This window comes from Stigmatopora argus, chromosome 15 (genome assembly GCF_051989625.1).
Source record: "Stigmatopora argus isolate UIUO_Sarg chromosome 15, RoL_Sarg_1.0, whole genome shotgun sequence".
Classification (NCBI taxonomy): Eukaryota; Metazoa; Chordata; class Actinopteri; order Syngnathiformes; family Syngnathidae; genus Stigmatopora; species Stigmatopora argus.
The window spans coordinates 8869971-8884476 of NC_135401.1; the positions used below are offsets into that span (position 1 = coordinate 8869971).

General features: G+C 36.8%; 1 protein-coding gene across 5 annotated transcripts in view; it reads right to left on the minus strand.

Annotated features, from left to right (window-relative positions):
* The window catches only part of eml1 (EMAP like 1), a 37236-nt gene that overhangs the window by 10783 nt on the left and 11947 nt on the right, over positions 1-14506 (minus strand). For 4 of the 5 annotated variants that reach the window (XM_077621058.1, XM_077621057.1, XM_077621056.1 and 1 more), the window contains 3 exons: positions 4548-4730; positions 4114-4167; positions 2498-2636 (listed from right to left, as the gene is read on the minus strand). In XM_077621058.1, coding sequence (XP_077477184.1) covers positions 2498-2636; positions 4114-4167; positions 4548-4704 — 350 coding nt within the window. In that variant the 5' untranslated portion in view covers positions 4705-4730. The remainder of the gene's footprint in view (positions 1-2497; positions 2637-4113; positions 4168-4547; positions 4731-14506) is intronic. The other variant, XM_077621055.1, reaches the window with a different exon arrangement.

Here is a 14506-nt window from a genome sequence, read left to right on the forward strand (position 1 = left end):
TAGGTCATTTTAAGATAGAGATTGTAGATGGAAAAAAGGTGTTAGTTCTTGTTCAGATTGGCAACAAACTGATTTGTAGCTGGACAGTCAGAAATCACAGAAATCAGATTTTGGCAAGACGGAATGAACATATGCCTGTAGTTTGAATCTAACCCAAAAGTTCCTGGAAAAAGTCAAATTTTGATGCTTTTTATTTTATGTTTATCACAATCGAGTTGAATTAAACACTAAAACACTAAAATAAATTACATATTCAATATACACATTTTGTTTTTTGACCACAAACGGGATTAATGCAAAAAAATAATAGAAGGCAACATTAATACAGTAATGAAAATAAGCTTGAATTTCCTTATTTAATTTGAAAAACAATTCCTTCTAAATTGGATAAAGAATAAATAAAGATCGAGTTTCTTGTTTTCATTGCAGCTTCTTTAAAGCACAATCTTTCAAAAAAAAAATTTCCTGGGTGTGGCATCAATTTTGGATCAAGTTGAAGTTTAAGAACGACACATTCATTGATGGCTGCTGCTCTTTTTTTCTTAAAAATATGTATATGTCCTATTAGACAGCGAAACAACATATGCACATTCATCGTATACAACAATACGACTCGTGCAAATGACAACAAAACAGCCCTGGATTCAATAGTGGGCTATTTGACTCCCCTGCCAATAGCCTGCCACCAGCTAAACCTGATCAATTGGGTGACTTGACAGCCAAGCTCGTTCAACACAATCAAAAGGCTCAATCAGCAGTCCACTGGCCCGGCGGCCCAGTCAGCCATTTAATCCGCGCTATTTACATTCAAAAGCGGTCAGTCCTTTTGATTTGGTTGCCCCTGAACAGAATTAAAAAGATGGAGAGAAGCTTGTGCCTGCTGTATTACTCAGAGAGGAATCACAGTAATTGCATGGTAGCATTATTTTTGTAATGTTGTTTAAGAGACCAACCAATCGTATGTATACATGTACATCTATGTGTATGTATGTATATTTATATATGTATGTATATGTATATGTATATTTATATATATATATATATATATATATATATATATATATATATATATATATATATATATATATATATATATATATATATATATATATATATATGTATATATATATATATGTATGTATATGTATATTAATATATATGTATGTATATGTATATTTATGTCTATGTATGTCTATGTATGTCTATGTATATGTATGTGTATGTGTATGTGTATGTATGTGTATGTATGTGTATGTATGTGTATGTATGTGTATGTATGTGTATGTATGTGTATGTATGTGTATGTATGTGTATGTATGTGTATGTATGTGTATGTATATGTATGTATATATGTATATGTATGCATATGTATGTATATGTATGCATGTGTATATATTATATATATATATATATATATATATATATATATATTTCAACAACACGCTTATTTATTTTAAATAAATAAGCGTGTTGTTGAAATATCTAAGTAAATAAATATATAAAAAAATATTTATTTATTTATTTACTTTTATTTATTTATTAACTTACTTATTACCTATCTATTTATGTCTAAAATGCCTTTTCTATATCTGCATTCTCACCCTCTTGCTACTGTGACAATGAAATCTCCCAAATACGGGATGAATAAAGTTATCCAATCCAAGAGCTAATTATGACAGCGATTACATATGAATATTAGCGATGCATGAAAAATGTCAATTAAAACAGGTATTAATGTACATTCTTAGAACGAGTGGAGTTTCATGTCATCATAGTGGTTAGGCAAGTAACATGGTGCCATGCTCACCTAAGCAGAGGAGAAAGAATTCTGGATGACAGACACAAAGGAGACAAACTGCACATCTTATTATAAGGTGACAACATGCAAATTGGATGCATGACATTTAGGAAGTCACAGAATATAAACAATGGGGATGATAAATGAAGAGGAAGGTGAAAGTAAACCACTGAGACTGAAAATTCACATTTGTTTTCATTTAAAACCTTGTCTGGTAAATTATACGTGAACTGCAGTTAAGTGACAGTTCTGCTGTCTCTGTAAAAGTCAAAATGAAATTTTATTCACTTCAAAAGTCCTCTACTTGATTTGGTTACTGAATAAAAGTGCAAATAAGAGGAAAATGGCAAAAGGTTCGATCTTTGGGGACTGGTCACTGCTGTGCGCTGAGATTCATTTCATTATGGAAATGACATCCAGGGAGGGGATGATCTGATAACATTTAGACCATTATACCCCCCCCCCCCCCCCCCCCCCCCCCCCCCCCAACACACATTTTATGAGCCCTGATAAATGCCAGCAGCTTGGTCTGACATAGCCATAGATTTGTGGATGAATGGGAAGAATTATCGGACATGACGAGACCTTTAAATGTCTGAAGCCAAGTAAAACACGCTGGCAAATTGGCTCATCTACAACCAGTTAAATTCACCATCACAATTCCCCATATCACAATTATGTCATTTTTCATTTTCTCACCTCCTGGTTAATCCGGTGCTGTTTTCCTTCCTGGATCCAGATCCAGAAGGGGAGGGCAAAGTACCACCAATTTTCTTTGGTAGGATAGTCCCATTGTTAACCGAGGGTCTTATTGGTAGGGTGGCAATCATAGGCCGGGCTGGAAAACAAATGAGAACGATAAAACATTAGAAATAATTTATAATTAACTAGCATTTAAATTTTAACTAAAATTGTGATATGCTCGTTACAACTACCAATTAGTATAATCAATAAAATATAGCTTTACAGTTCTACCAAACGCATTATTATCTTTAGTTCACTTAAAATAATCTGGAATTTGAGATTTTATATCAGTTTCTTCAAGGACGCTTCCTCCAACTGCCTGTGAAGTGAATACTTATTAATGATTATTTGACTAAATAATACATACTTATCTTAAATATAATATTGCTCTATTTGGGGGGATGCTTCGCAAATTATTCTCCCTGTCCAAATGTATTGAGTAAACAAAATTGTCCCCAAAAATAACTACAGGAAGAGCAATACATTTTCACACAATTTTCCCCATAAATTCCATTTTCTAATAAATGATATAAAATGATAAAGTTATAACATGAAATTGTATGTCCAAACAAGTATGAATCTCTGCAATGACAACAACCAAAACAACATTACAGTGCAGATGGGAAATGACTAATGTAATTCCCATTGGGATGCTTTTTGAGGTGAAAAAAAGCAAGGGGCTCCCACTAATTGCGTAATGGTGCGTTGTATTTTTACCACAGTAATTTGTTTCTGTGTCACTCTGTCAAAAGATTACTTCATTTTAAACTTGTCTACCATTAACTGCAAACTAAGCGAGAACTGTAAATGAAAAGTACCAATCACGACAAAACATTGAACAGATTCAGCATACAGTGTAACAGACAATTTATAAGTGGTGACAAAAACACACAAGGTACATGCACACAAACACACACACTAAAATTCAAGTCGATATTTTTAAAAAGCCAAGAGGCATCTTTTATGCAGCGATATTTTATCAACGGAATATTGTTCACACTACTACCATTATAATCGTTCATGCTTTAATTACCCCACAGAGGGAAATAAATAAAGAGTTTTAATTTGTAGCATGTCAAGTAAAGCCAGTGTGTGTTTGTGTTTTTGGCATCTCACTGCAATGCGTCCATCTGCTACTCTGTGTGTCGCTACTGAAGAAAAAAGCCCCGAGTCATCCAGTCTAAATCCAAACAGATACAGTTGAACTTCATGTTTAATTCATCAAAGGATCGTAGCTTTACATGACGTTTTGAAATAAAGTCTATGAAAAACACACTATTTTCTGTCAAATGAACCTCAAAATGTATTACAATTTATCGCTTTTTAACATTTTCTTTTCAGATAATCCCTTGTCTCATCAGATTTTACAGTTAGCCGAAACAAATGTGTCTATTCCGTGCATAAAAGTGTGACACAATTCAATTCCCAGTGCCAAGGATAGCGTGTTGCAAACGTGTTTATCAAAGTGCACACAACTGGACGCTGTCCAAGCAGGGAGTGATAAAAATGTGCACAGTCGTGCAAATGCCACCAGGCCTTCAGTATAGTTGCCCCCCAGACAGTCAGCCTACCTGACTTCCCAACATGGCTCTCTGCCGAGGAAGACTTTCTCATCAAAGGAGCCTCTATGCACATAACGCACAATAAACACGATAAAACTCCTTGTAGCGGTAGGACAGTGATACAATCGAGAACACATACCTGTCAACCTCTGCCGATAACTGCCCTTATAAATGATTATTGATTCCCCTTACAAACCCCCAAAAAACCTTACAAACACCGTACGAACAGAGCTGTCTGATAAATCTCTTCATTTGACTTTAACACTAATCCAAGATATCTTTTAATTTGGCAACACTGAGTTTGGTAAAATAGTTTTCAGCTATTTTAGTCTAAAAGGATTTTATGACTACTGAAACATGAAAAAAATGTCTTGGCAAGGAAACGCCGCCCAGGTCTAAGCGATAGTAAAAGGTGTTCAGGCGAATTCGGTGTGGTCATTCACCTTTGGTGGGCCCTCGACGTGAGCTCATGGCCTGCTGCTCTTCAGACACGTTAAGCCGGCGGACCACGTCGGCCAGAGCGGATTTGAGGAGTTGGATCTCATCCTCCTGCATTTGGACCCTCTGCTCCAGGGATGCGATGCGGTCGGTGACCTCCATGCTGCTGGAGGCTGAGATGCTGTCATCTGAGAAAACAAGGTGGTTTATTGTCAGTGAAACTCGGAGCAGAATGAAATCGTGTCCCTGAAAGTTTGAAGGATGTACACAGCACAATTAGACAGTTTTTCGAATGCCTTTGACAATCTTGAAATTTGATTATACCCGACATAAATTCACAGGCTGCGACAGATTCGCTAAACATAGAGGTTCAGAACCTCATTCATGTTTCACATTCGGGACAGTGTGCCTATCTGTTGCCACTATGGATTTGTAGCAAAGAGATACTAACACTCTTTCCGATGTGTGCTTACTGTACATTTAACTTCATAAAGTCAGAACCTATATAAATCACTAGTTTTATGACAATACGATACGACATAATGTAGATTCTATGGACAAGGATACAATATGTGCCTGTATATTAAAGTCCAGCACAATTCAATTTACCGTATTTTCACGACTATAAGGCGCACCCTCAATGAATGACACATTTTAATTTTTTTCCCATATATAAAGCACACGGAATTATAAGGCATCCTGTCTATTTTGGAGCAGATTTAAGACTTTTAAGTGCGCCTTATAGTCGTGAAAATACGGTGTTTGAGTAATCTAATATGAACTGACATATTTATCACAATATTTGACAAAAAACGATAAAAAGTACTTTTTAAGATCTTTTTTTCAATGTTGTTGCTTAAACATTTCAGACTTTTGCATTAAAAAAAACATTTTAACAAAACGGCACAGTTAATAAATGATGTTGATTGATGTTTTGCATTAGGATTAGGACTAATTAGATTGTGCCAACCAATCGATATATTGATCCAGATCAATCATTCTAACTCTAATTTTAGGGCATTCAACAAGATGCTTTGTGGCTAGTCGACATTTACTTTGGGAAATTTCAGTTTCGCTTGTAAAATGTTAAAAAAAATACACAAATTTTCTAGCATAAAATGACATAGATTTCGGTAACTAAATACACTAAATAAACTATGTTCTATGTGGCAGTGGATGAACTGTAAAATAGAACACTGAAATATTGGTAATATACAGAACTGAATGTTATTGTATATTTGGTTCATGCAGATGAAAAAAAGGATAGATGGGGGTGGCCAAAAGAGCCATGCGGGTAAAATAAACATTTAAAATGAATCTAGATTATTTTCAGACATATATTAAACACACACACATGCGCCCAGATGCTGACATTGATCAAATATACATGTAAATCATTGCTGTGTTTTCCCAGCGGACGCCGAATAACAGTCAGATGAATAATGCATCGGATGCATGGGACATCTGCGACATGTGCGCTCTCCGAGGATTTGCAGACAATCTGTTCAAATGATGGAAATGCAAAACAGCTTTTGACTTGTGTAAATAATGTTGTCAAACACTTAAATTAAAAAAACTATTTGCTAAGAAAAGCCACTTTACCATGTGCATCCGATGTGATCCCATGCGGACATATTTTCTTTAACCCTCCTAAGACTTAAGCAATTAAGATGAAGCATATCTTAGCTGACTACGAGAAAGGCATGGTGCTCCCCTGACTGGTCGCCAATCACATTCCGCAGAAGTCATTTGAAAAATCTAATTAAAGAAAAAAATGGATTCAGATATTAAATGCCAATTTCAGTTTGAAATGATTCAATTGGCTTAAGCCTCAAGCTTTGCTTGAACAAGGGGTCCTTCATTAAAAGACTTTCAGAACAGAATTCATTATAATTTATTGCCAAATAATTTGCTCACTCCACCATGCTTGCAAAGTTATTGTAAAATTTTATGTTGTACAATTTTTTTAGGGGTTGCAATAAGTACCCATTTTAAAGTAAAATACTTTGAACAGAGCATTCTCATTCCCATCCAATTAACTAGAAATCATTTTCCATCCATAAACTAAAATTCACAAGTAAATTTCCACTCAGATGACATGAAGTACAAAAATCTTTGATTCCTCTGCTAAAAATAAAAATATGCTCACCAGATTTGCCCTCTTTGAAGCAACGCTTCTTCATTTTCATTTGATAATATGACTTTCCCAAGATAAAGCACCCACTGATATCAGCCCCCTCCAGAGGCGGCAAAAGACACACAATAGCATCACTTTTGAATGCGTACAAAGATGGTTTGTTACTCAAGCCATTCCCTGAGCATCAAGGCCTGACACCTAGCCGTCAACCTTCAAGTATGACACAAAATCATGTAAAATAACCAAATGCAAGGAATTGCACGCGCGTTCCTAAGGTTCAGGCCAGATGTGTAAATATTTTTGGAGAGTGTCCCCATCCGTGATGTGTCACTTTCTATTTAACAAAAGACTCCATCAACCCGCACACCCTAGGAGACCAGTGTCTCTCTTCCAATCCAACGAACCTACATTATTACACAACACCCAAGCAAGCTCACTGCAGTGCTGCTTGAGTACGTCATCTTTCTCTTCCGCATCTTTTTTTTGCCTCATTTTTAGGTCAAAATACAGCCAGGGCTCAGATCTGTTAATTTGCATTGTTATTTCCATATAGAAGGCACATGCTAAAATCCCTTTAATCATCTCCATGGACAAAACCATGAAGGAAAATGTGGGGAAAAAAAGAACTTGGTGCATCCATCTAGCATCACTGAAAAACAAAGAAGCACTTTCCTGAGTCATGCACTAACCTCAGTCTCATCAATAATTGAATTGTGGATGTGTTCGAACCAATTTCCCCTTTCAGCATTCTCTAGTGTCAACAACAAAGGACTACAACGCCTTAAGGGTTAAATGCTACGGTAACACAAAGGAGATACTTTCCTATTTTAGTTTATACTCGTGTCATCATGGGACACCTGGTTGTTACAGCAATCTGAAATAACACTTGATTTAAGTGTTTTTTTTGTTTACATCATATTCATATACAATAGGAAATCTTAGTATCATAACAAAAGGAGAGCAAGTCCATGGGAAACAACAGCCTGTGATAGACTAAAAAAACATTATTTCCTGTTTTCTAGTCACAGGAAAGCACTGAAATCCTCCTCCGCTGTATGTCATGGCCAGAGGTCTTAATTTTGACTATACCTAATGACATTTACCAGTTCACTGTTTTTACAAGACAGCAACACAGCAAAGATTTTGGAAACATTTCAGGGCAATATGCATGTGTGTTCACATTTGGGATATATATAGCGAGTCTAGCATATGAGCGAGTCAGAATTATAAACTGATATGCTTGTCACGTTTGATCATAAAACAAAACGTGAACAGTATAGTGAAACTTAACCTAATAAAACCCTGGCGACCACATATGTGGGCATCACATTTTGGGTCTGGTAGGTCACAATATTAGATGAGATAACTTTATTCATCCCGTATTCAGGAAATTTCACTGTCACAGTAGCAAGAGGGTAAGAATACAGACACAGGAAAAGACATTTTAGACGTAAATAAACAGGTAATAAATAAATAAACGTGTTGCTGAAATATATATATATATATATATATATATATATATATATATATATATATATATATATATATATATATATATATATATATATATATATATATATATATATATATATATATATACATATATAAAATATTTATTTGCTATGCAAATGTTGATACCTCGTCTTACTAAGAATATTTTTATAAAATAATAAATACATAAAATAAAGGATTTATAATGATAATAATAAAAACGACATTAAAATACACTGGCCTTGCATTCTAATAACACAAAAGGTTTTTTTGTTTGTTTTAATATCATAGAATTTAACTCATTCCTGCTCTGACAACGATAGACGTCCGATTCATGGACTGTTTTTTTTTTTTTACAATGGAAAACAATGGGTTCAAGAGTGCAATACATATAAGTATTAAAAAATGATAAGCAAGTGGTGCATTGAATGGTCAAGTCCATCCCAGCCCAGCTATTTTATCATAAAGAAGACAACATGTATATTAGCTAAATCTCTGGGCTTCCTAATGATTCCTGACGGACAGCAGGTTAAGAGCTATTTACAGACACCAGAAGGCCCAAAGGAGGGAAACCCACAATAGGTAACCTTGGTGGGCAAATAAACAACACCAGATACTATCATGGGGTATGAAGATTGTTTTTATGTCAGAATCGGACTTAGGACACAAGTGGATGAAGAGGTCATAAAGAGAGGTGAGCATGAAGAGAGCAAAATGACTCCCATGTGTCTTCTTATAGTGACCTGTGAGCTTGTTAAATCCTATTTTCCTTCCACTGGCTGCATCCTTCCTAGAGTCAGACTAAGGGCAAACTGACAGCAAATGCCTCACCTTGCTACAGATGAACAACAACACACTTGAAAAGGTTCTTCAAAATCCACACACCAGAACCATAACAAAATTACAGCATATAGCCTGCCCACTCTTGCCTTTTTCCAGAAACATTTAGTGAGGTGTAATACTAAGCATTTAAGTGTTTAGCATTTCATATCAAGCTAGAAAATTACATTAAAATGGAGAAGGTCAAAAGGTCAACATGCAAAAGTAGAACTCTGAGTGGATTGCTAAGCAACAGGAGAAATATATTGGATATTCAAAACAAATTTTGCTGTTGTGTGTAAAAAGTTTAAAATATCTGGAATTTGCAATTGATATTAAAGTATATATTAAAATGAAGACATTTGAAATACAGTAGCCGTTTGATAGGCTCTTTTTAAAACATGTCAGGCATGAGTTAAGGTTACCTTCCAATGAGTGGGAAACAGACTGTTATCATTATATTTACATAACTCGAATGCCATGAAGCAGCGTGCAGACCTCCAACAAGGTTGAATTGCTGAAAATTGTTCCATCACAACTGTCTATATCCCTTGGTTTCTTACTTAGTACAGAAAAACGCAAAACATGACCGGGTGAGAATAAACACAGAATAGCAGTCTTACATCTATATATATATATATATATATGCCAATTTAAAAGGCAGTTTAGAGCTCAAAGTCATAAGTCAAGCTTGGCAGTGGCTCCAGGCACCGACATAGATGTCTCTGTCAAACGCAACCTTTTGCCCACATGAAACAAGCCTTTGTCCTCAAGTAACAAACACCCGAGAACGGGAGACGACACATTTGTTCCGTTTGGGCGAACTGGTGTTTGTTCCATCCACTTGGGCGGTTGTTATGGGGAAAGACTTTCAGTGCCAGACACTGTTAGCACATTGAACATCAGCCAGTAGTGTTTCCACCATCTGGGAGATTGAGAACATACAGTGGATGCTGCTGCTGGGTGCAGACATCCTTGTTACACAAGGATATATACAAAACGGACATATTTGTCAAGAGAATTCTTATAAACATACTTTGCTGGTCGACTATCAACTGGCAACTACAAACCCTGATTTAATGATCATCATTGCATGATCCAAGAGTACAAAATCTGTTTGTTTTAATGTGTCAGAACATTATTGTGTTGAGCGATTTGTATTAACTAGCCCCGTGTTGCATTATATTTTTCTTTATCGCAGCTATAATTTTAATAGCACACTGACTTAGTTTATTTGCAAGAAAAACAACAAAAACGCTATCTGAAGAAATGAGAGTTCCCTTCTGCTAAAAATGTGTATTTGAGTCAATCATAAACATAAAAAGTCCCAAATGTTGCAGCCATTTTGCAAAACAGTGAAGATGCTTGGAGATTAAACCTACAAAAGCAAAGTTTACAATATATACAGTTGTATAGTTTGATTGTTTGTGTTCAAGATAATAAACTTGCAGGATGTTCGTAATATGAAACAGAAAAGGTGATACAAATTTTAGGGTAATGAGGTCAAAAGGTTAAAGGTCATGGGGCCAAATTGAATTTTGCTACTTAAGCAAATATCTGTTCTATCGGGGTATAGTTTTATTGTAGGATTGTTTTCAACTACTGTGTTTTCAACCCCACGATAATCACATTATATGCCTTGACGGTTGTTGAATGTCCATCCAGTCAAAAATAAAAGTCCATAAATAATATTAATGGAGTGATGAAAGCAAAATTTCAAATGTTCAATTTCCACACAGAACACAACCCACTTAGGCATGTGTTCCTCACATCTCTGCACCTGTGCTCTTGATTAATCTATTTTTAATGGACTCTCTAAATGGGACCAGTCCCTTTCCCCTTCTCCATATGTTCAACACAGACTGTACACATGCAACCAGACATGCACTTGGATTGGAATCCATCTTTCCTTATGTTAGAGACCAATTAGGGGACAGAAGCAGCCTTTGAAAGAGACACTGCAGGAACACAAAGGTTAATAGTATCTGTCTTTTTCCACAATGGATCTACTTCCCAGAACATAGTAAGGTGCAGAGAGAAAAATGATAGGTCATGACTAGAATCTCAAAGAAGGCCTAATGAGGATGGCGAGCCAACTCTCACTTGTTCTGTGTAACTGAATCCAGCTTTTATTACTCTTAAACATTTTAGTGAATAACAGAAGGATTAAGATATTTTCACTTGGGGGGAAAAAACAGCAATGCAATGTTTTAAATTTTCCAACTATCCTTGTTGAGACATACAAGCAAAAATGCCAGACAGGTCCTTGTTAATTCTACGACCAAGACATTTTTTGAATACCCCTATCGTCGCCATCAACTATGCAGTACTGAACATGGAAGAAGAGAACATATTTATCTTCACATTGCGCCAATGGAGTTCAGCACTGCCACCTGCCAAAGCAGCTTTCAATCCCGGGCTATTTGAACACTCCAAGGTGCCTCTAGGTACGAGTGTGTTTTGTGAATGGTTATTCTCTCCTTGTGGACAGAATTTGGCTGTCATCAATTAAGGGTGTGCCCTAACAACTGCCCATATTTAGCTGGGATAGACTGCAGCACCCTCTTGGTCTGTATTCTCACCCTCTTGCTACTGTGACAGGGAAATTTCCCAAATACGGGATGAATAAAGTTATCTAATCTAATCTAAAACACACAAATGTGTATAAAACAAATAAAGAATACTACTCATTAGTAATTCACAAAATACTACAACTCTAACGGAGTCCTTGTGTCCACACGACAGTGACCAATACAATTAGAAGCTGTATTATAACTCAAAAATGAAAAATCATCCCACATTCTCTCGTGTTTATAAACGAAACAAAAGACAACTTTTACAGACTGTTAAAAGGAGCAAAAACAGTGACTAAAAATAATGGTGTCTCTTTGGAACTCGGTCTTCTGGTGTGATTTATTACTCGTAGCCCACCCCCACCACAGGTACAAGATGACACCACTGAGCACAGCTATGCTTTCCATGCAGAGGGGTATCTTTTTTTCTGTTTTTTTCATTATATTTTTCTGCATGACATCATGCTCCAAGACTCACAAGCTTGTTCCCCAATACAAGCAGACACACATTGGACTTCAAGCTTTGATCACACATACGCTTACAAACCATCGTACACTGGCTATATTTGAACTGAGCTTCAACATCCCTACTTTGCATGCATGATTGTTTTAGTGGGTCAGAGGATGAGGCTGCACGAATGTGTGTCAGTGACGGAAAAGGCGAGAGTGAAAGAGAAGGAATGATAAAAGCACAAAAGGAAAAGCATTCCATTGCAAACTACGTGCATGTGCATATGGAGCACCCGCCCATGACTATCCAATTGCCAGCCATAAGAATTTACATTGAGAGGGATCAAGTGGCCAAGGATTTATCCTAGATGTGAAGACCCAATATTGTAAATACTTGACAAATACTTGACTTAAGACATGCACTGCTGCACATATAGCAGTTTTTTTTAAACCACAGGCTGCATTGTGTGCACCTTTAATGGGCACACATTGTCACTCTGTGTAAGTGTTAACACTACCACAAAGTGCAGGCTTCACTCTTATCAGTAGGAAAACCAAAGCAGAGATAAGAAGTGGGTGGAGTAGATGGGGCGTGGCTTCAGTGGATCCTCCAAAAGTTATCATCCTATTGATTGTGTTTTTTTATAGGAAAATATAAAATGCTTACAAAAACAATAACAAAACCAATAATATTTTGAATCTGGAACAAATCATTTCAAATTTAATTTAAATGGAAATCCAATATGAACTTAGATGACAGTCACAGACCAAATTGTAGGCACTTTTAATTCATCAATTTAGACAGGGACATTTTTTTTTTGCTCTATTGCTAGCTAAAGCCTTTCTGGGGGGGGGAGTTAAAATAGGATTATAAGCAAGACCATTTCCCAAGATCAAACGCAGAGTGTGAAAATCAGTGTCAATGGAAACGAGAGGAAGAAAATTTGCCTGCGAGCCAAAGCAAAGGAGGACCGATAAGAAAATGTTTGAAAACTTATCGGAATCCCGGAAGATCTGCGGGTATGAGAGTCCCTGCAATCTAAAAATAAATGGAGAGTGATGGGAGCATTCAAACGCTGGACAACAGGAAATCAATGTCAGACGTTCAATGATTAAGCAGTAAAGGAGGCGATATGCTAGATCAAGCCGATATTTTTGAGACTTGCTCTGGTACATATTACAGAACAAAAACGATACACACTGAAACTATCCGCAACAGATTAGGACTGCAACTACTGTTTATTTTGATGAACCTATGTAGAGTCTACTGCCTGTTGTTGACTAGGATAGGCTCCAGCACCCCTGCAACCCTGGTGAGGATGCATTATCAATAATGTTGTCAAATTGACAAGCAATTGATCGATGAACTGCTGCACTTATATAAACAATTGTGTTTCAGTAAAGTTTCCAAAATATAAACAGTGGATAGAAGATGGAACTTTATCTCAATTACACATGATTTTTCAACTTCATTATAATAAATCTTCTCAATATAGAGGAACGGCACACAAATTAGACCAGAATGACAAATTGGATCCAAACTGCAGAAATAATGCCACAATAGATGCTAAACTTGGCCCTTTGATTCCTCGGGGTGTTTTGCTGGCAGAATCAGCAGCCCTCTTCTCTGATAGGCTCAATGTGTGAGTGTGAGTGTGTGTGTGTGTGGGGGGGGGGGGGGGGGGGGGTAATCCTAATCCATGTACACATGCTATCATCAGACATGCTTTTTGGACCAAGGCCTAAGAAGGACTCCAAGAAAGAATGTGTCAAACTATCCCCATGTTGCATGAGTAGGAGGTGGGGCACTGTGCCTTAGTGCCTGTGGGTAAACTGTATGGCACATGGAGATAAAGGGATGTCTGATCCACATTTAGGCACACAATGAGTTGAAAAAGTGTGGGACAACTGGGGGGACGAGGGGAGTAGAATTGCTTATGTGGAGGTGCAGAATTCTTTGGCGGTAATACAAAAAAAACTTCTCATAAAGTACTTAAAACAATGTATTTATTCATTCATTTTCTGAACGCCTTATACTTACAAGTATCATGGGGGTGCCGGGTGTATCCCAACTAACTACAGGCAGGGGACACCCTGAAGTGGTGGCCAGCCAATCGCAGGGGACAAGGAGCCGGACAACCATTTACACTCACACTCATACCTAGGAGCAATTTAAAGTATTTAACCAGCCTACCCAGCACGTTTTGGGGATGTGGGAGGAAACCAGAGTACCCGGAGAGAACCCACACAAGCCCAAAAATGAGCAGATTGAATAAAAAGTCAGCTCATAAAAAGGCGCCTATTACCACATAAACAAAACCATCCCTTTTAAAACAAAAATAACAAAAAAGCAGCAAGACAAAATGCAAAATGATTAACTTCCACCATGTGATGAAATCAGTGTATGTGCGCCTGAGTGTGTAATGAGGCTAATTTTCCCTTGGCGTAAGCTCGCGAGCTAGCTCTGACCTCCTGAGGACAAAACGTGCAGCCT